General features: G+C 40.1%; 1 protein-coding gene across 6 annotated transcripts in view; it reads left to right on the top strand.

Moving 5' to 3' along the window:
- The window catches only part of ZC3H12C (zinc finger CCCH-type containing 12C), a 55130-nt gene extending 39776 nt beyond the window's left edge, over nt 1–15354 (top strand). For all 6 annotated transcript variants that reach the window (XM_039513145.1, XM_039513136.1, XM_039513153.1 and 3 more), the window contains 4 exons: nt 938–1077; nt 6141–6375; nt 8272–8378; nt 10408–15354. In XM_039513145.1, the coding sequence (XP_039369079.1) occupies nt 938–1077; nt 6141–6375; nt 8272–8378; nt 10408–11804 (1879 nt within the window). In that variant the 3' untranslated portion in view covers nt 11805–15354. The remainder of the gene's footprint in view (nt 1–937; nt 1078–6140; nt 6376–8271; nt 8379–10407) is intronic.
- Nucleotides 15355–22663: the final 7309 nt, after the last annotated feature.

A 22663-nucleotide genomic window follows, 5' to 3' on the forward strand; every position in this document is an offset into this window, starting at 1 on the left:
ACAGTTGTATTTGTCTGATTGTGGCCATAATTCTTTACACTGACACTCCCACACACACACTAGCATGGATTACACCCTGTCCCTGTGTTGCCCATATGTAGGTTTGTGTCGCCAAAGTGTTGAACGTACTCCTGGCAGTTGCATCACATGATGTAATCTTTACTTAAAGATTAATCTTTAATTCCTGGAGACTCCAGGGCAATCCTAGAGGGTTGGCAACCCTAATGTAGGGACGTGGTTTGATGCGGCTCAATACTTCATCTTGGGAATCTTGAGACACTTGCTCCTCAGTTCACTCTATGACAACCAGTGGGAAAGCCTGTGTAACTAGGGAGACCAAAAGCCACATCATCGCTCTAAACAGACTTTTTCAACCTGTACTCCCTTTTCCCCCTGTTCCTGCCAGTGTTATGCCACCTCCTCCCTCCCTGCATTATTTCCCAAACTTCCCCAAAATGACTCTGTGTGGGTAAACGGTACAATATTTTAGGGGGCTGGAAATGTACTTTAAAACAGTACAAATGAAAAAAAGAAACTTGTGTAAAACAGAAATAAAATCTTTTAAAAATAGTGTGTACTGTCTTTTTTCATATACATTTGAAATAACTCTATCTCTCCCTTTAAATATGTGTGTGCATTATAAATACCATATATTAACAATACTGCATAACAAACACTCATTTGGTTTGACAGCAGCTCTTTACTTCTATCTTCCTCTACCTCCTCATTTTGGTTTTCTCCCTTTGAAGGGGGAAGAGGCAGTATTGGGGAGGGAATTCAGATTGACTCCGAATTTGCCAATAGAAATCCTGGAGTAAGTTAATAACATTACTAAGAATAATCAGCTGTGTTTGCTATGCTGTGCTTGATTCATGATCACATGGAAAGTAATGGTTGTAAAACAGGAAATTAAGTGTTTCTGTGATGTCTGTTTCAGCCATGGGAACAAAGAAGTATTTTCTTGTAGAGGAATAAAATTGGCAGTAGACTGGTTTTTGGAAAGACGCCACAAAGATGTTACAGTGTTTGTGCCAGCATGGAGAAAAGAACAGTCAAGACCTGATGCTCTTATCACAGGTAAACTCTGTTCTGACATCACTGTCTTAAGTTTTGTTTTGTATAAAGTAAGAGATTCCTAATGACTAATCGTGAGCATTAACTGAACAAACCATTTGAAATTAATTTTTTTGTACAGTAAAACATCTTTGGTCTAAGACATTTTCAGGTGGGGAGGAAAAAGGCAAGGGAATGTATGGCCAGTACACAGCAAGATCCTGTTGTTTTGTGTGCTTGCCAGATGAGCTTTCCCTGAAAGTTTCTAGTTAAATAGCTAAGGTTATGGGGTATTTTTATCCATCTGCTGTATATCATTAAAACAAAATTTTTTTTGAAAGAATTGTAGTGAGTATGTAGATGATTGTAGCTGCTCAGAAACAAATTCCTTTTAATGATCGGGAAGAATGCCTTTTTTTGTAGTAAAGTAGTTCCAGTAATACATACTGATGGGCAACAGTAGTACCAATGAGCTGCATTTGAGAGGAGAAAGGCATACCCCCTTGCGCTGTTATTTTTTCATGTAGTAAATTACTAAATTTAGTCTTAGAAAGTCTTGAGTGAAAACTCAAAAGTCTTGAGTCAGCCAGTGCACTGAAATCCACCCAATAATGTCTTCTAGAGAAGATGGACTTCTAGGTGGCTGCTTTGAGTGGAGTTCAAATTGAAGAGATCTGTTTACAGGGACAAGAGACTCTTGCAGAAGCTACTTTCTTTTGTGGCCAGAAAGTCCCCTCCCTTTTGGATAACAAATGGAACCCCTCTTGGAAGTGTCATTCAGGGAAAGCTGAATGACTCCATTGAAAAACTGGTGTTCTGCTTTGCCTTTTTGGTGCTCCAAAACATAGAAAAAGAAAACAATTTGATCTGAATGTGCTTGTTCTTCCCAGGTAAAAATGAAGGATTCGCACCAGGGCAGGATCCTTTCTCCTTATCACATTTTGGATTATGGCAGAAGAGAGGGAGGGAAACTTCTTGAAAGTTAGAATTTTTCTTTCAAGTTAAGCTGAATAGAGTTCTCAAGACCACTCGTTCAAGGCAAAAGATAATGAAACAAACTCTGCAATAAAGGCTGCCATTTGTGCTTGCCTTCTGGTTGAAGAAATGGCCCCTAAAAATGCCACTTAAAATGAAAGAAAGCTCAAATGAATAGACAGTGTAGTTTCTAAAGAAAAGTAGCAGTATTTTGAGCACCAGACTTCACTGCCAAAATGGAGTAATCTTTGCAGAATTTGAGTTTTTATTTGCTCAGCTACTTTTAGAACATGCCTTATTAAGGACAAGCTACCACCTAGAAACATTTGTTATATCCCATCATAGCATTAAATGGAGGATCTGTCTCTCTGAAGTACTAAGACTGATTTTATGATAAGCTGCATTGAAGATGATAAGAAAATAAGATATTTGTAACTCAGAGGAAATATTCCTATCAGCATGTCATAAAGGGCAGGCTCAGTTGTGCTGGTCAGTAGTTACTTGTGTAGGAGATTTGGGAAGGACATCAGTCAGACAGCTTTTGACCTTCAGACTTAATTCATCCCAAGCTGTGGCTATAGATGATGATGGTGGAGTGGGCCCTGCAACAGAGGGTTTTGAGAAAGAGGCCAAGCCTAGAGTCAGTAGGTTCTTTCTGGAGCTTTAAGAATCCATTTTACCTTGTCCAATTGTATCTCTGTCAGCACCTTGGCAATGGGAGGAAAAGTAAGAAATGGAGAAAGCGCAGAAGTCTATTGCTAGCATATCCTTGCATCTTCTGTAGAACAGAGGCACTTCACAGTTATCTTTTGCAACAAGTCTATGGGGAGTTTCCTTATTCAGAGTCATAGATTCCAAGGGCAGAAGGAACCATTGTGAGCATCTAGCCTGACCTCTTGTATAACACAGGCCGTAGAACTTCCCCCAGATAAATCCTAGAGCGTATATTTTAGAAAAACATCTAATCTTGATTGAAAAATTGTCAGCAATAGAAAATCCACTATTATCCTTTGTAAATTTTTCCAATGGTTAATTATTATAGCCACTAAAAATGTATACCTTATTTCCAGTCTGAATTTGTCTAGCTTCAACTTCCATCCAGTGGATCATGTTATACCTTACTCTGCTAGATTGAAGAGCCCATTACTAAATATTTGTTTGTTGTGTAGGTACTTGTAGACTGTAATCAAGTCACCCCTTAATCACCTACTCTTTGTTAGACTCAAAGAGCTCATTATATTTAGTTTATCGCTATAAGCCAAGGGTGGGCAAATACGGCCCATGGGCCATATCCGATCTGTCAGATGTTTTAATCTGGCCCTCAAACTCCTGCTGGGAAGCGGGCTCTGGGGCTTGCCCTGCTCTGGTGCTCCAGCTGCGGAGCAGGATTGGGAACTTGCCCCGCTCTGCACATGCCGTAGTTCCACATGGCTCCTGGAAGCAGCAGCATGTCCCCTCTCCAGCTTCTACGCATAGGGGCAGCCAGGGGGCTTCGCACACTGCCCCTGCCCCAAGTGCTGTCCCTGCGGCTCCCAATGGCCTGGAACTGCGGATGGGGCAGCATGCACAGCCACCTGGCCAGCTCCATGTAGGAGCTGGAGGGGGGAAATGCTGCTGCTTCCGCAAACTGTGGGGGTGGCGCCTGCGGACGGGGCAGCGCGCTGGACACGCCTCTGCTTCGGAGCTGGAGGGGGGACATGCCGCTGCTTCTGGCAGCTGCTTGAGATAAATGCCACCCTGAGCCTGCTCCCTTGACCTCCTGCTGTGCTCCTGCCCCAGCCCTGATCCCCCCTCCCACCCTCCGAACCCCTCGGTCCCAGCCCGGAGCACCCTCCTGTACCCCAAGCCTCTCATCCCCACCCCAGAGCCCTCCCACACCTCAGCCCCCAATTTTGTGAGCATTCATGGCCCCATCATACAATTTCCATACCCAGATGTGGCCCTCGGGCCAAAAAGTTTTCCCACCCCTGCTATAAGCCATGTTTTCTAGTCTTTGAATAATTTTTGTGGCTCTTCTCTGAACCCTCTCCAATTTATCAACATCTTTCTTGAATTGTGGGCATCAGAACTGGACACAGTATTCTAGCAGCTGTGGCACCAGTGCCAAATATATAGGTAAAATAACTTCTCTACTCCTACTCAAGATTCCTGTTTATGCATCTCAGGATCGCATTAGCTCTTTTGGCCACAGCATCACATTGGAAGCTCATGTTCAGCTGGAACACTCAAGCCTTTTTCAGGGTCACTGCTTCCTATGATAGTGTCCCATTAAGTAAGTGTAACCTACGTTCTTTTTTCCTAGATGTATAAATTTACCTTTAGCCATATTAAAACCCGTGTTGTTTGCTTATGCACAGTTTATCTAGCCATCCAGATCAGTCTGTATCACTGACCTTCATTATTTACCACTCCCCAATTTTTGTCATCTGCAAACTTTAGCAGTGATGATTTTGTTTTCTTTCAGGTCATTGATAAAAATGTTAAATAGCATGGGGCCAAGAACTGATCCCCACTGGAAACACAACCACTTAATCACAGTTACCCTTTGACAATTACATTTTGAGATCTGCATCCTGATAAATCTGGTGAAATAATTTCTGCATTCAGACTCTACAGAAATCTGCTGGAATATGTGGCCTTCCTGAGTTTTGAAGAGGTCTTAGATGGAATAGGTGTAAAAATGATGGTGATTGAAGAACAGGACATAATCTTTGAAGCACAGCTTTTTTGCTTTATAAGTGGTCATCTAAATATGACAGAACTTGAATCCTGCCATAATGAAGAACAGCTACTATTCCATTCAAAATTTTAATAAGTCATTGGGCAATAGGAAGATTGAAAGGAAGGACTGGGTACTGAAAACACTGGTCTTTGAATCTTAAGTATTTCTAATGAGTAAAACAATTGATACACCAAATACAAATCTTACAGATCTGTTAATGCCAACATTTCTTCCTATGACATCTTTGTTCCAGGCAGAAGAGATTCTGTCATGAGTTTTTTGTACTCCAAAAAGCAGTTTAGCTATCTGAGGTCAAAAATTGCTTGTAAGCCTATCAAGCTCGTCAACACAAGGAACAGAGAAAATGCCTTTGTGATCCAAAGTGTTTCTCCAAGGTGTTAAATACCCTTGTTTAACAGGATCAAGGAGCTTCTGTGGTTTTGATTTGGCCTGTTTTTGTGGGTTGAAAGGAAATGAGACATTTGACCTTTAGAGAAGGGAGACAAATTCTATATCATTATTCATTTGTCTGACAATACAGATGGAAACTTGAATTTGTTCGGAAACTTGGTGACGCAGCTGTGAAGCCAGCTTTTTTGTGGGCCTTGTCAGAAGGTAGTTTAGAGTCTGCATGTTTGTGAGAAATGGAGGCAATGTAAAGTCCACAATACCAGACTTCACAACAGGCTGGAAAATGGGTTCCTGTGCGCAGTAGTACCAGTGACTGCTTGTGGGGGAGAGTCATCTTTCTGCTGATTTTTTTTCCCTCCATATCTGTCTGTCAATCACTTGTGGAGAGAGGAGGCTCCATTAATATGGGACAATTTCAGAAGCTTATGGGACAATTTCAGAAGCTTAACCTCAGTGAGTACCAAGTGAGGATGAAGAGATTTATCTTTACTTAAGAATGCGGTCACTGGACAACCTTGATTACAGTCAGGATACAATAAGACATGGCCACGCAGTCCTGGGCAGAGTGGGGAACTCCTTTGCCTCATGTGAGCTCTCCTCCTGACATCAGAGCAGTTTGGGATTTTTACTCTTCTAACAACCAAACTTGGGAAATAGTGTATCTGTTAACTGCTGCAGAGCTAGCAAAGGGAACGCAAAATGCAGTCTTCTCTGATGAGCTGATAAAAATGGTGTAGAATTAATTTGTTTTTTTAAACATATTGGTTGATTGCTGAATGTAAATTTAAAATAATATACATCAGATGTTTTCTACTGAATTATAACTATTTTAAGATGAGGCATATTTTGGCCCTAAACACTTTTTGACCTTCTGCCTCAACCCTAAGATCTGTAAAGATGAACAAATTCCTGATTTCACTTCAGACATTTCACTTCAGACATTCCTGATTTCACTTTGACTATTTCTTAATACTTCTAGATCAAGAAATCCTGCGCAAGTTAGAAAAAGAGAAAATTCTGGTGTTTACACCATCCCGTCGTGTGCAGGGGAGAAGGGTGGTATGCTATGATGACAGATTCATAGTGAAGCTGGCCTTTGAGTCAGATGGTATCATTGTGTCTAATGATAACTACAGGGATCTAGCTAATGAAAAGCCAGAATGGAAGAAGTTCATAGATGAGCGATTGTTGATGTATTCATTTGTCAATGACAAGTAAGTAGCCTTGATTTTGTACCGCTTGTTAGAAAACTAATGGGAAAAAGGGCACTTTGAGGGCTTCCGTTAACACGTTAGGTTCCATCAAAATTATTAGCTACACATGAGAAAATAAAAGGATGTTGTAGTTCCAGGCTCTGCTGCTAATCTTCTAAACCTTCAACCTAAACCTCTGCTTTTTGCCAATGCTCTCCATAATGGTAATAACCACTATCAAAATGTATTATTTACCTTTCCCACCTGTCCTGGAAAGAACCCAAAGATTGAAAAAGGATTAGACTACTTACTGGGCCTATGTAATTCCCATGATGCTCAGATACTTTGTATATTGAGTGTATTCCATAGTATAAATTACCTAGGTGATAGTTTTGCTTTGGCTGTTCTGTGAACAACAAAGAATCTTTAGTCATTTCTAAGACCAGCAAGCCTGACTTCAGTACCGGGGCAAACTAGTTGAAACCATAAGAAAGAACAGAATTGTTGGACACATAGATGAACATAATTTGTTGGGAAAGAGTCAACGTAATTTCTGTAAAGGGAAATCATGCCTCCCCAATCTACTAGAATTCTTTCAGGGGGTCAATAAGCATGTGGATATAGTGTACTTAGATTTTCAGAAAGCTTTTGACAAGGTCCCTCACCAAAAGCTCTTGAGCAAAGTAAGCATGGGATAAGAGGGAAGGTCCTCCCAACGATTGGTAACTGGTTAAAAGATAGGAAACAAAGGGTAGAAATAAATGGTCAGGTTTCCAAATGGAGAGGGGTAAACAATGGTGTCCCCCGGGGTCTATACTGGGACCAGTCCAATTCAACATATTCATACATGATCTGGAAAAAGGGGTAAACAGTGACATGGCAAAATTTGCAGATTATATAAAATTTCTTAGGGTTCAAAAAAGACCTAGATAAGTTCATGGCAGATAGGTCCATCAATTGCTATTAGCTAGGATGGGCAGGGATAGTGTCCCTAGCCTCCATTTGCCAGAAGCTGGGAATAGGCAACAGGGGATGCATCACTTGAGGGTGACCTGTTCTGTTCATTCCCTCTGGGGCACCTGGCACTGGCCACTGTCGGAAGACAGGATAGTGGACTAGATGGACCTTTGGTGTGACCCAATATGGCCTTTCTTGTGTTTAAGACAAAAAATTTAACCCTTTAATTTTTAAATTAGGGCATTTCAACACATGAAGGTTAATCCTGAACAAGGTCGGGTGTGAATTTAAAATAGGTTAACTGTTCCTGATTAACTCCATGAGTGGAGACTCTTTTTCCAGAATAAAGGTGCCACTTTGAGTTAATCAGGACATCTCTTATGGAATAACTCCCCTTAGCCACCTAAATAGAAGTAGTATGAACTTAAAACATGCTTATCACCTACAGCTCCTGTTGACCCCAGTGGAAGAGTAGGGTTGCTCAGCACTTCAAACAATCAGGCCACTTCTGTTACAGGCTTAAATATTGATGTAGACACTCAGTTTTAAAAATTTTGGCCTGTGCTGCTGGTTATACGGCAGTGCTGTGATATGTTGCATAGTCCTGCAGACTGTAAAACAGCTTGCAGGACAGCCAGGGAGTATATTTTTGGAATTGTTTTTTTGGGGAGGGTTTCTGGCAAGCAGATGCTGTAGTGCAGAAGCAGTCTTTCGAAACTACACGTGGAAGCTAAATCATCTGTTGAATAGTCCTGATTTGACAACTTCCTCTTAGTTGCAAAATGTGGGTTTTCTTTGTTAAACCTTTTCCTGGAAAATGTTTACTACTTCAGAATAAAGCTGACATAACGTATGACAGATAAATTGTAACGGGTAGTCCACAGCTATAATTGGTTGCAACAGGAACATGAAAATGAAATGTGGTGTTCAGTTCTTTTATGCGTTTGTTGTATGTTATAGGTTCATGCCTCCTGATGATCCTCTTGGCCGTCATGGCCCAAGCCTTGACAATTTTCTAAGGAAGAAACCTATTGTACCGGAACATAAGAAGCAACCATGTCCATATGGTAACTTGATTTAAATGCAAAATTTATTGTATAGTTAGGGATAAAAGCCAAACTGCTTCCTTTCTTTATAGCTGTGCCAATAAAAATAAGATGTTTTTACAGAGCTATCTTATATTGACAATGACTGAAATCCTGACTCTGCTGAAGTCAGTGGGAGTTTTCCCATGGATTTCAGTGGAGCCAAGATTTCTGCTGACACGTCTTATTCATTTATCAGTTGGAAAAGAATGTGTTAGTATTTGCATCTACCACTTAAACTAAAGAAATAACTTCATTAGCCATCAGTAAGTACCAGGATGTTTGTTACTGGGGCCAGCCGCTACAAGGAGATATGTTCACATTGACTAAGCCAGTATATTACGTGCTCCTCCTGCAAGGCAAGCTAGACTTGGTCATCTAAGGTGCAGAAGAGATTTTAGTCTGATTTGGGGTACCATCGTGTCTAATGTGTGTGTGGCCACAGTGCATTATAAAGTGATACTCCAGATGAAACTTGAACTTCCCTGGCCTTCAGACACTCAGGACAAGCTAGTCTAATGTGGAAGTATGTAATACATTAGCTTTTTGGCTGTGATCATGACCCCACTGTTGCGGATCCACAGGATCGGTGCTGTGCTCACAACTATAGAACAGTCTTTTGGAGGAACCCCTTTGATGGGCCAGACTTCCCAGGGGTCTCACTCTTCTTTCAAGGTAGGCTATACAGCCTCACCACCTCCTTAGGCTGAAACGCTGGGTTTCAGCACTCCTCCTTCACACCATGTGCTTTGTTCAGTGTGCTCAGCTGAGACGGACTGCTGTCAGAAACTTGTATGCTCTTCGGGGATTAAAGCACCTCACCAAGCATTTACAGGGACACTCAAGCAGCATTTTCAAAACAGTAAGGTTTATTAGTCAACTGGATCACAGCACAGAAAATCCTTAGGTCAGCCCAGTGACCCGGCCAAGTTGTAGTGAACTCCATTTTCAAGCTGTGTGTGTCTGTCTGACCACCTCAGTTGGTTCCCAAGTGAGAGCTCCCAAATTTCTTTCAGAGCTCATGCTCATCTTCCACCTCACATCTTCATGTCCTTTGTTCTTGAGCTGGGATCTCTACTCACCTTTGCTGCTGAAAATGTTATGTTGTCTGTCTAGACCCCTTGTTGATCTAGGTTGGTTTCAGCGAGTTCTTTAATGACTCACTTCATTCCACCCAGTCAGGGAGGTGACACATAAGAGACATCAATGTCTCCTAGCCTTCCCTGAGAGCAAACTTAGTGTCGTCATGTGTGTCATCCCCCGTTCTCCACCCATCCGCCCACCCCTTGGGTAGCCATGCAGCTTATAGGGGAAACTGAAGCACACATGGGGATGGGGAATTACAAAAAATTCCCACTCCAAGAACAGCCTCCTACATGCTAAAAAATTACTCCTTCAGCTCAAATGTTAGCAGCTTAAGCTTCTGGTGCCAGGGGTTACTGGTTTGATCACACTGACAACCATGAGGTCTACATGCATGAAGACTGATTATTGCACATGCATAATATTTAGTTCATCTCATTGACAATACCTCATGGAAGACTTATCCTTTAAATTAAATGAATTAAAAATGTAAAGGTTGTGGATATTACTTAAGTAGGCAGAAAATTGCATTTTGGAGAGGTAGGAAGGGGGGGTTCAAAACGGTAGATCTCAAATGAAAGCAAGATTGGACTCCACATAATGCTCAGTTTAGGAGAGCAGAGGATCAGAAAGTGGAAGCATGGGAGGGATGTTTCAGGACAGAATTGAGATACATTGGCAGTCTAGTGAATATTTCCTGCTTGCACTGTCTCAAGCTAGTGCTATATAGGTCCTTTACCTTCTTGAACGCTACCACAATCTTTTCCACAGAGCAAGAAAGAAGTTTTCAAAGCCTCACTTCGGTGACACGCAGTTCAAAAATCTTTTCAATTCACTCACAAATTTTAAAGAATTGAGAGCTTCCAATTCAAATGGCTAAATATTTTTTTCTTTTCTTTTTTACCTCAAATTGTATGACTTTTAATAGGAAAGAAATGTACCTATGGACACAAATGCAAATACTACCACCCAGAAAGAGGAAATCAACCTCAGCGGTCTGTCGCTGATGAACTTCGAGCCATGTCTAGAAGCACAGCTGCCAAAGCTGCAAGTGAAGGAGGATTGGTAAAAAGCAACAGTGTTCCTTGTAGCACTAAGATTGATGGCACTTCTGATCTCAAACGTGCTGCTCCAAAGAGGCAATCAGATCCTAGTATAAGGACTCAAGTCTACCAAGACTTGGAGGAAAAGCTTCCCACCAAAAACAAATTGGAAACCAGGTCTGTTCCTTCTTTAGTTAGTTTACCGAATTCTTCAGTTGTAAAACCCCAAAGTACTGCACCTTTAAGCAATGGCCTTCCATCCGGGGTTCATTTCCCACCTCAGGATCAAAGACCACAGGGACAATATCCTCCAATGATGATGGCAACCAAAAATCATGGAACGCCAATGCCTTATGAGCAGTACCCAAAATGTGAGTCTCCGGTGGACGTAGGCTACTACTCTATGCTGAACGCTTATTCAAATCTAAGTATCTCTGGTCCACGCAGTCCTGAAAGGCGTTTCTCCTTAGACACCGATTATAGGATTAGCTCTGTAGCTTCTGATTGTAGCAGTGAAGGTAGTATGAGCTGTGGTAGTAGCGATTCCTATGTGGGTTACAATGATCGGTCTTATATGAGTTCACCTGACCCGCAATTAGAAGAAAACTTAAAATGCCAACATGTGCACCCACATAGCCGCCTTAATTCACAGTCCTTCCTGCAGAGTTACCATGATCCTTTAACAAGAGTGCAAAGTTACAGTCATGAAGAACCAAAGCATCATCACAAACCACCTACTCCATACATGTCTGTACATCTACAGCATCCTACAGTTGGTGCTCGTTCTAGTTGCCCTAATGACTACTCTGCTCTTCAAAGTTTGCAACATTCAAAGACCATGCATCTGGGAAGGGCCCTTGTATCCACAAGAATAGATAGCATTTCAGACTCACGTTTATATGATAATTCTCCGTTAAGACAAAGAAAGCCTTATTCCAGCCAAGATGGGCTTGGAAGTTGGGATAGGCAGAGTTATGGGATTGATGCATACGGCTATCGTCAGACTTACTCCTTGCCTAGTAACCCCACTCAGCCATGTTACGAGCAGTTCGCCTTCCAAAGTTTACCTGAGCAGCAAGACCAGACTTGGTGCATACCTTACTGTGGAATCCCTCAAGATCCTCCAAGGTATCAAGACACACGGGAGAAGGTTTATATAAACTTATGCAACATCTTCCCTCCTGATCTTGTGAGAATTGTTATGAAAAGGAATCCTCACATGACAGATGCTCAGCAACTTGCTGCAGCCATTTTAGTGGAAAAATCCCAGCTAGGTTATTGAAAGATGATGCATCTTTGTGGTGTCTAGTAGTTTTCAGTTCAGCTCTAATGCTGAGGGAGGTTTGCTACAATAGCATATGTGATCTCCTTCTCAGCAAGGAGGTTATACAGTAATCCATTTATGTGAAAATACAGTATCATGGAATCTGTATGTATAGCCCCATGCATTGAAAGTAACAGGTTTGTTTTACATTCTAACTTGAAATTTTTAAATGGTTTTAAGCTATGTTCATGACTGAAATCTTTCCAGTCTAAGTTTAATATATGTGTGTATATGTTATCTGTGGTCTCCAGTAATAATCTTTGGTGCATCAGGGGTTTATATGCAGCACTTTCTACCTTTTTGTTACATGTTTTATTAACTTACTGGATGTTTGTCCTTCAGCTGCAAGGCATTAAAAGAATCTGCAGAAAATTGAAAGAATTTTAATAGACCTGGCAAACAATTTTCAAGCCAAGCTTAATTTGAACTTCAGACAGCAATTAATTTATTATTATTTATTTATTTTGTGGGCTTCTTTGTGCTATAATCATTTATTTAGAGAAAACAAAGATTTACTATGGCACTGACTTTATTTTTTAAATAAAATATTAAGTTACCAGTTAAAGTTGAAATGGGTAACGATATATTAGTAATTTACAGTATGGCACTTTTCATTGCTCTTTTAAGAATAGTTTTTAATAATTTGATTCAGTTGATTTGGTAAGAGCAGATGCAATCAAAAGTAAAGGAACTCATTTTCATTACTTTTTGGATAAGGCAAAGCCTGGTGGTCTGATTTGCAAAGATTCTGAGCATATGCAACTTCCTTTGAATCCAATAAAAGCTGCAGCTTCTCAGAACTGCCTAAAATCAGGCCATGAATGTTTCAGTTCAGATACATTGTTATCCAGCTTCTGTGCTTCTGGTCAGTAGAAATGGAACTGAAAGTTTAGGATTCCATTAAATTGTTTTATATTCATCTTTTTTTTCTTTTTTATTTGTGCACAGGTATACTGGATAAAATATGCTTTTTCATAAAATATTACCTGTTTTTAAACAAATCTAAGTATTCTCAATGCAAGTTTTGTATTTAAGATACTGTTCAATTTTCTTGCTATTTATTAAGGCTGGCCTGAGATGGTTTTGTGTGTTGAGGATATGCAACATTTATTAACTGCACTATGGTAATTGTATTGTAGCTGAAAATGATAACTTAAACCTTTTTGTAAGATACTGTATATGTTCTAGAAGTTAGGTTTTGGCCCGTTGTATTATGTAGACCTAATTCTTGCCACAAATAGTATAGCTGTAGAAACAGATTAAAATAGTCTGTTCTAGTATTCGTAAGGGATATTTCTGGTTTTAAGTCATGGGTTTTACTGTTGCTTCAAACTTTTTTTATACAGGGTTTGCAATCATTGACAGAGGGTTGTATTTACATGATGTAGTCAGTTGCCTATAGTTTTAGGATTCCATATAGAGTAACATCGTTCAGTGTTGTTAATTCACTGGGTTACAATATAATTGATGATAATTTTGATACAGTTGCTGCAATTTAAAGTAAGGCCCTGAAGAACCAGAAAGTACCTATACTGTTGATACAAATTGTATCTTTTTAACTGAAAACTCTTTTGATTTGTAGATCTAGTTAAAACACAAATGTGTAACTATAATTAGACTTTTGGGCAACATTTTATCCCTTATTTAAAATAATAGATTTCAATCTAGAATAGAGTTAGACAAATAAAACTACAGTAATTTATTTAGAGAAGTGTCTGTCTCAATTTTATATTTTTATAATTCTGTTTTTAAAAAAGCTATTGGCATTTTCTTCCTTCTAAAACATACCTAATGTGAACTTACTAAAATAAAGATAAAATGCTGCCTGAAAATTAATGTCCAAGCACCTTTTGAATAGGAAAACATTTTCACTACTTGTGTGACACTGTGTGTTGCAAGAAGTAGGATTAGGGTATACAGTAAATGCTTCTAAAAAGCATTGAGCTTATAGACGTATTCAATAATCTGAACCATGTTCAGCAAACTTAATTCAGGAAGTGTTCTTCTCTACAGCTTTTACGGTTGATTTTTTGAGGTGGGATCTGCATTCATCTGTCCTTTGTAACACAATACAGGTGGTGCTGTACATAAGCTCTCCTGAGTTGTTTAGGGGGAAAACCTGTTCACCTGTGACAATATTTTTTCCCTTGATTTTGTTGGTCACTATCTGTAGAACATGTTTTAATGTAGAGGTTAGTAAAGTGCGACTCTGAGGTTATAAACAGTAAGTGAGTCTTGTCTTAGTTGTACACTAAGATTTTTTTAAATCAAATTACACTTTTAAGTAGTACACGATAGTGTAGGTGCATCTGTTTTAATAATGATTATACTAGTGTTTTGTCTCTAATGCATTTCTACATTTATATTTGTATGTATGAATTAACTTCTACCAAAAGCTGAATTCCTTTAAACGTTTGAAGAGATGTATATGTAATAGATGCATTTCATTTTTTTTATTTTTTCAGTCAAAGTCTCCTAATACATGTAGCAATTTGATATATAATATTAAATCATTAGTCTTGGCCACATTATTAAAATGGTGAGAGGAGTAACATGGCACTGTATGCTGCAGTGCACAGATAAGAGCTATCAGCATTGGATGCTTCCTTGTATATTTAATACAGTATTGAATCATTTAAAGCAAGTTGATTGCTAGAAGCATTCTTATACCATGTCAAATTGTGCTTTGTCCTAAAACACTAAAATTGCTTTACAAAATGTAAGAACAGGAGTTATTTGGCAGCTTTTCATATTGTGCCATGATATGCTAGTTCAATTCAAGCTTTGTTATATTGTGCAAAGGAAATTTACTGTTGACAAAATATTGCCCGTTGGTATATCTCTCTTTGCGAATACTAAAAGCAAATGAGCAATACCTTCCATGAGTTCGTCATCCTGGAAGAGTTCACTCTGGATATTTAATAGCTTAGAGAAATGACACACCAGTATGTATAGGACAGTGATAATACTGGTGAAACTCTATATTTGTTTTATGTTAAATGAATTGATGCAAATAATATAACTGTAAAATAAGGTGTGATTTATATATATTTAAGATGTCAAACTGGGATATTGACTGCTTGCCTTTGCTCTGTTTGAATAATATGGCTTTCATGTGTGGATAAAGTATTCAGAGCAAAGCCTTACGCCATCATTGAAGAGAGGGGAACATTTTACTTTGTCTGCAGTATTTTTAGGAGAATTATTTTGATATATTTACCATAAATTATGTATTTTAAAAATAAAACACTCTGCTTTTGTAGATGTACAATATTTTATATGGTACACATTTCCAAAATACATCCACTCACAACTTTTATTTATCTAGCTCAGGGGTCGGCAACCTGAGGCACGCGTGCCAAATATGGCACGCAACCCCATTTTGAGTGGCACACAGCCGCCTGCCGCAGTCCCGGCCCCCAGCCCCACTCAGCCCTCCCTGCCCACTGCTCTTCTCTGCAGGGGCAGGAGGCAGAAGCTTGGTTCTGCGGCAACCAAGCTTCCTCCTCCCCCGCTTCTTCCCCTGGTGTGGTGCTTTCCTGCCCCGCTCCCTCTCCTTCCCTGCGCCAATCAGCTGATGGCCCTAGCGAGGGGGAGGGGGGAAGAGCAACAGCGTGCAGGCAGTTCCCTAGAGGGGACAGAGAGAGGTAGGGACGGAGCCTTGGGGAAGGGGGTGGAACAGGGCGTATGCCTTCCAGCCCCCTGCCATGAGCCGCTCAGGGCAGGGGGCTGGGAGCACCCCTACGGGCCGAGCACCCTAGCCCTCTGCCCTGATCCCCCACACACTGTCTTCTGTCCTACTCCCCCCACGCCCCTCTGCCCTGACCCTCCACACACTCAGCATTCTGCCCTGCAGCCCCCATACCCCCCAGCCCTCTGCCCTGACCCTTGAACCCCCCCACACACCCCTAGCCCTCTGCCCTGAACCCCGCCCACCCCAACACATACCCAGCCTTCTGCTCTGCATCGCCACAGCCCCAGCCCTCTGCCCTGAACCCCCACATACCCAGCCCTCTGCCCTGACCCTCCACACACTCAGCATTCTGCCCTGCAGCCCCATACCCCCAGCCCTCTGCCCTGACCCTTGAACCCCCCAGACACCCAGCCTTCTGCCCTGAACCCCGCCCACCCCAACACATACCCAGCCCTCTGCCCCACAGCCCCATCCCTCTGCCCTGACCCCCACACACACTCAGCCTTCTGCCTTGACCTTTGACCCCCCCACACACCCCAGCCCACATCCCTGAACCCCATCCCCCACCCCAGCCTTCTGCCCTGAAACCTCTCCATCCAGGTCTGGGGTCCTGGCCGCAGGCCCTGCTCAGCCTGCTGCTGGCCTAGGTGAACAGAACCCCAGGCTGGCAGCGAGCTGAGCAGGCTGGCGGCGTAAGATCAGCATTTTAATTTAATTTTAAATGATGCTTCTTAAACATTTTGAAAACCTTGTTTACTTTACATACAATAGTTTAGTTATATAACATAGACTTATAGAAAGAGACCTTATAAAAACATTAAAATGTATTATCGGCACACGAAACCTTAAATTAGAATGAATAAATGAAGACTCAGCACACTGCTTCTGAAAGGTTGCCGACCCCTGATCTAGCTAGATTGTCAGCTAGATATTAGCTTTTTAAACACATCTCAAAGATACCTTTTTAAATTAGTTAAACGTGCATGGGCAATTCTTTTCCTCTAGTGTTTTAACTTCAGTGAAATAACACCAAAACTGAGTTTGGCCCATATTTTATATCAAAGCCAGTCTTAACCACTGTTCCCACTGGGTAGGATTTTTAAAGTATTCTTCCTTTTATCTTTAAATCTCAGTTACCACCAACTACTATTCTTCTGAGGTAAGATCTTGTCTTTGCAGGTAACCTCTTTTGTCCAGTATGTCTAAATTAAAAAACCAAACCAAACCAAACCCTAGCAGTTGTGATGGCAGAGCTGAAAGTTTCACATTCAGCCTAATAAAATATTGTTCAGGCTTAGGGTGACTACAGGTGGCGCTCACACTTGAAGGTCAGGAAGTGAATTGTTGCTGTGTTTTTGGCCCTTCTTGGAAGGTATATGTGAATATACAAAGAAGAGGGGAGTTTGGCCTTAGGGGTAGGAGGAGAATATCATCTAAAAATGAAGATGTGGATGAAAACCTGAGTATCTTATTTAGTCAAACCTAAAACTCTGCAGCCTTTACCTTAGAAAGTGACAGACTTATGAAGAAGCATTCTTGGCTGGGATGGTGGATGTGAAGGTTTTCAAGTCTAGGCACCACTATTGCCACAGTAAGCAATTACCAAAACATTTGTCAGGTGAAGATTTGAGTGTGTTAGGACTGAAATACTGGCACACGGCTATCATAATATCAGAATGTTTAAAAAATATCCAATTGACTTAATATTGCTATCGGACAGGTATAATACTGTGCAATTTAGAGACCATTGTAAAAAATAAAACATTGTTTAGAAGTTATTTTTGATTTACGCAAGTACCGGTAATAAATTAACAAGAATAACTTACTTACATTATAAAGATGAGGTGGAATATCTTTAGATCTAACTTTTAATTACTATAGAAGAAAAATATCAAAACAAAGCAAATTATTGATTAAAGCAAAGATATCCTTAATGGCCATGTTTTGTTTTAAAAAGTTAGGGTTTTTTAAATGTCTGATCTTACATTTTATGTATTTTGTAAATTAGAAAAAAATGGAAGCTGTAGTATAGTTTAAGAATTTTATTTGAATTATATAAAATACTTGTAGACATTGTTTAGCTTGAATATGTAAATAATTCTGTAGTAATCCATTTTAAATAACTGTTCTAACTAAAGCTTTTCTAGACAACTACACTTATATCTAGATTTTACGTTCACGTCTGTGGGAAAAGTTTCACTTACACTCAACCTAAGACTTAATCAGCAACTGGTGTTCTGATGATCTAATTGTGTATATTACTGGGCAGTCTGTGCACAAGTGAAACTTACTCCTGTATGGACTTTTTTGCAGTGCATTACAAACCTTTATTTTTGTATATAAAATACACAGTAGCAGCATATAAAGGTTTCTACCAAATGATAGTGAATTCAGTTAGTAACTGTAGAATGCTATACATAGTTTTGCTGGCTCCGAAATTCAGTTCTTAGAGTGTTCAGTTTTTTTTAATTGTATTCTACTATATCTATGTGTTAATGATCTAAGTTAAAATTGTTATGCCCTCTTTAAAGTGTGAAAAACTTGCCCTTTGTTCTCAAGAGATTTGTTTTCATTCCTTATTTAGTCTTTGTAATAATTAGAGACCCCAATCCTACAAAAATATAGGCATATGTCTAACCTTAAACACATGAGTAATCTCTTTAACTTCAATGGAACTACTCCCAGGTTTACAGCTAGGCATGGGCATAAGTGTTTGCAAGATTGAGGCCTGAGTTTGGTTATATTTTAGACTGGAACCTGGTGAACATTTTAATGTGTAGGATCAAATTCTCTGCTTTTATAAATGGGTGAAACAGCACTAACACCAGCAGAGAATTTGGCCAACACTGCACATGTTCTAGTGATTAAAATGCAGACAGATATTTCCATCTAACAATTTGTCCAGATTCTTATTCATACCACATAATCTATTTTCAACCACACAGTCTATTTTTCTTTTTGTAAGGCAACTTCTTTCTCAGGTGAAGTATAAGTTAACATTTGAAAAAAATTGATTGGAATTCTTAATGAGACTGACATTTAAAAAAAAAGTTTCACCATCAAAATACAAAAATGCAGACATAGTGGCACGAGTCATGGTCTGTTTTGTTGTGTCTCACACACACGTACGTACGTACGTACTGATTAGGTGGGATTTTAGTGTTTGTCCTGATGTCCCCTCTGGCAGAAAAAGCTTGTCAGAGAACAGTTTGGACCACCTGATTAAACTTACTCTCTCCCGTCACTGGCTGTTGTGTACTACTTCTGTGATGTGACTGTTCACATCTGTTAGCAGTATTTTAGACCTTAAGAAAAACCATTGCAAAACATGTACATGGAAATCTTATGTTAGAGAAAAAATAAAGATATCTTTTCTCACGATTGGATTGTTTTTGTTTCATAAAGACAACCTTGCTAGAGCAACACAAATGCTAGAAATTAAATTATGTGTCATTCATAACCACACAATAAAAACGTTTTGCTTGAGCTTGGTACAGATAATACAATTCAGTATAGCTAAAAAAAAAAAGCATTTTAAATGCATAATAGGTTCATGGACTGTCAGTTCATTCTTGGAGGTAATTTGTTTTTCATTGGTTTAACTCTTGTCCCCATGGCATATATTTTTAATTTCCCTAATACAGAAAATCCAGGCAGTTAAATAGGATTGTCAGTAATTTAGCAGCAGAATTTGTATTAGAGGCTCTGTGTATGAACAGACATTGACTTCTTTCAAATACTGCCATCAATCTGTTCTTTAATTGCATAATCCTGGTAGTTTGTACTGAAAAGGATTGTGTGGTAACAAATAACTCTAAGTCAAGGACAGCACAAACTACCAGTCTTTGGAAAGAGCTCTCAAAAACATGGATCCCTGGAGTTGGCTCAACAGCCACTGACCATTATGTGGGTGAACAGACAAGGGTGGGTGATAAGAATGACAATGTAAATAGTACTCCACTGCGGAAACCGCTATCAGTGGGTTTTGAGTGCTGATAAATTACAGGCCTAAGACCAAAGTTTTGCACAGCTGTGAGCTCCTGCTGTGATATTACATACATCCATGACATTTCATTGGCTGTTCAGTGACATTGCATCATCACAGGACTAAAATAGAGGCAGTGGATTGAAAATACAAGTTTCCCACTAACAAGGAAGTCTGACAAGACTACAGCAATGCATCTCTGAGGGCTAGTCTACACTTACCTGCCGGGTCGACGCGGTGAGTTTGAACTATCGCGTCTAATCTAGATGCGATAGTTCGAACTCCCCGCGCGCTCCGGTCGACTCCGGTACTCTACCACTGCAAACAGCGGTGGCGGAGTCGACCTTGGAGCCGCGGACTTCGATCCCGCGGCGTCTGGGTAAGTAGTTCGAACTAGGGTACTTCGAGTTCAGCTATGTGAATAGCGTAGCTGAACTTGCGTACCCTAGTTCGACCCCCGCCCTTAGTGTAGACCTGCCCTGAGAGTGCTGCTCACAAAGCTCATTTCTCATATGCTTTGTCCAACGTCTATCCCTTTCGTAGTAGGGGAAGAACAATTGGTATGAAACTTGTTTCCATAAAATGTTGAGCAGAAAGCACTTATCAAACTCATGCTTGAATGTGGTGCTTTTGGCACAGTACTATGAAATAATATGCTTTCATTATCTTTTTTTTATAGGCTGTTTCACTGCCCAATTGCTCCAGAATAATTTTTTTCTCTAATCTAAGCTCTTCTTTGCTTCAACCCATTGCTACTTAACTTGCCATCTTCTGACGCTGATGACTGTTACTTTTATTATAGTGTCGTCATGCATAATTATGACTCCTTGCATTTTTTCTAGCCTACGTTCCTCTCATTGCATGTACTAGCCTCCAGTCCTCCTATCATTTTTGTGTGTTTATCTTTTATCAGTACTGTGGTAACCAGTTCTGTTTGGGCCAGGCCCATGCTATGGAGCAGGGCTAGTAAATATTGCATCCTCAGAACTGGCCTCAAAGAAAAAGTTGCAAATTTAAAGAAATGTCAGACCTTAGCTTAACCTGTTATCCAGCTGCACTTTGACATGATCATCTGTAAATGGTTTTTGTGGCCACAGATACATGTGTAACAAAAGTCATACTGTGTATAGCTCTATATGCCACAATCAAGAAGTCATTTATATAATTAAAAAAAAAAGTCAGTGCCTGAGAAAAGGGCCTTCCAGGGTTGTAAAAAGTGTGGTAAAGTCCCATCAGCTTCAGTGGGAGCGGGGTTTGGCCCTTTCTGCAGATACACAAAGTGCAATTTCCAAGAGCATTTACATAACTTGGGAGCACAAGTCCCCCTGACTTTCACTGCAAGTTGTGGTCCCAGACATGTAACATTTGTCTTCATGAGAGATTTAACTGTTGATTATGATTTTTTTTCCCTTAAGATGCTCCGTGTTCACATATCAATACCCCTCAGGTGTGCCATAGTCACACTGTAAGCGAGGCAACCACAATATCCTGAGGTGTAGGGCAGACCCCTAGTTTGTTTCTCTTTCATGTTGCTAAAGTGTTTTGGGAAATCCCACTCCATAACTGCCAAATCAAAATCATCTTTCCTTAAAACATTGACAGGTAGCTCCTATTGAGAGCCAGTTCTCTCGGCGGGCAGGTTTTCTAAACCTTTTATCAGTTTTTGTTGCTGTCCTTTGAACTCTTTCCAGTTTATCCACCAGTGCTGAGTAGAGCAGGACAATTACCTCCTGTCTCTTGCATATGACACTTATGTTAATACAGCCCAGAGTGATATTTACCTTTTTCGCAAACTCATCGCATTATTGACTTGTATTCAGTGTGTGATCTGTTATCAGCCCCAGGCCTTCCTGTGCAGTGTATTACTGCCTAGCCAGTTAGTCCCCCATTTTGTACTTGTGCATTTCATTTTTCCTTCTTAAGTGTAATGCTTTACACTTTTTATTGAATTTCCTCTTCATCTTGGCTTCAACCCAATTCTCCAATTTGTTAAGAACCGATTGAATTCTAATCCTGTCCTCCTAGACCAGGCTTGGTGTTATCCACACACTATAAGCATGCTCTCTCCTCCATTATTCAACTTATTAATGAAAATGCTGAATAGTACCAGACCTAGAACAGACTCCGGGTGGAGCCCCTACTAGATACATATTCCTGGTTTGACAGTGAAACATTGGTAACTGCTCTTTGGGAATGTTTTTTTTTTCAACCAGTTTTGCATGCACCTTATAATAACTTCATGTAGACCACATTTCCCTAGTTTGCTTGTGAGACTGTCATGTATGATTGTATCAAAAGCATCATTAAATTACTGCAATGTTGTCTAGTTCCTGGAGTAACCAGTACCATCCTGATTCTTTCACCTACTCTTAATTAAAATTGGCACCATGCCTTTCCATTTTCCAGTCACCGGATAACAAACATACATTATTTTTGGATGGTACTTTCAAAGGGAAAAATGATATTCCTCAGAACATATGCAATTAAAAGAGCAAGTATGTTACATTTAATGTATGAATTACTGCCATCAGATAACTACAACACTGAGCAAAATTATTTAAAAATAACTAACTTTTTGTAGCATCTACTGTATTTAGCCATACATAGATGAGTTTAAGTTCTAGGGGTTGAAGGACCTTTCACTATGTCTTGCTCAAACAAAGGAGAGAAAAATGCAGCTCCAATGCAAAAATGTATATCATAATATATAGGTGGAAAGTACTTTAGATCTGTTCAAGTGGAGGACATAGAGCCAAAATCTCTTCTTAATTATGTGGATGCAAGCCCACTGCAAGCTGTAGGTTGCACTGGTGTGGTTAAGAGCTAAATGTATTCACTCATCTTCACATATAGATATTAAACTAAGGGCTTGTCTACATTGACCCCCCACTGGATTGACTGCTGTCCATCCAGTGGGTAATGTATCATGTCTAGTCTAGACGTGATAAATCGACTGCTGAAAGCTCTCCCATTGACTTTAGTACTCCACCAGGGTGAGAGGCGCAGGCGGAGTCAACAGGAGCGAGTCAGCCATTGACTTACCGTAGTGAAGACACCACAGTAAGTAGATCTAAGTACATCAGTTTCAGCTATTCACGTATACACCTCTACCCTGATATAATGCGACCCAATATAACA

Source organism: Mauremys reevesii, linkage group 1 (assembly GCF_016161935.1).
Source record: "Mauremys reevesii isolate NIE-2019 linkage group 1, ASM1616193v1, whole genome shotgun sequence".
NCBI lineage: Eukaryota > Metazoa > Chordata > Testudines > Geoemydidae > Mauremys > Mauremys reevesii.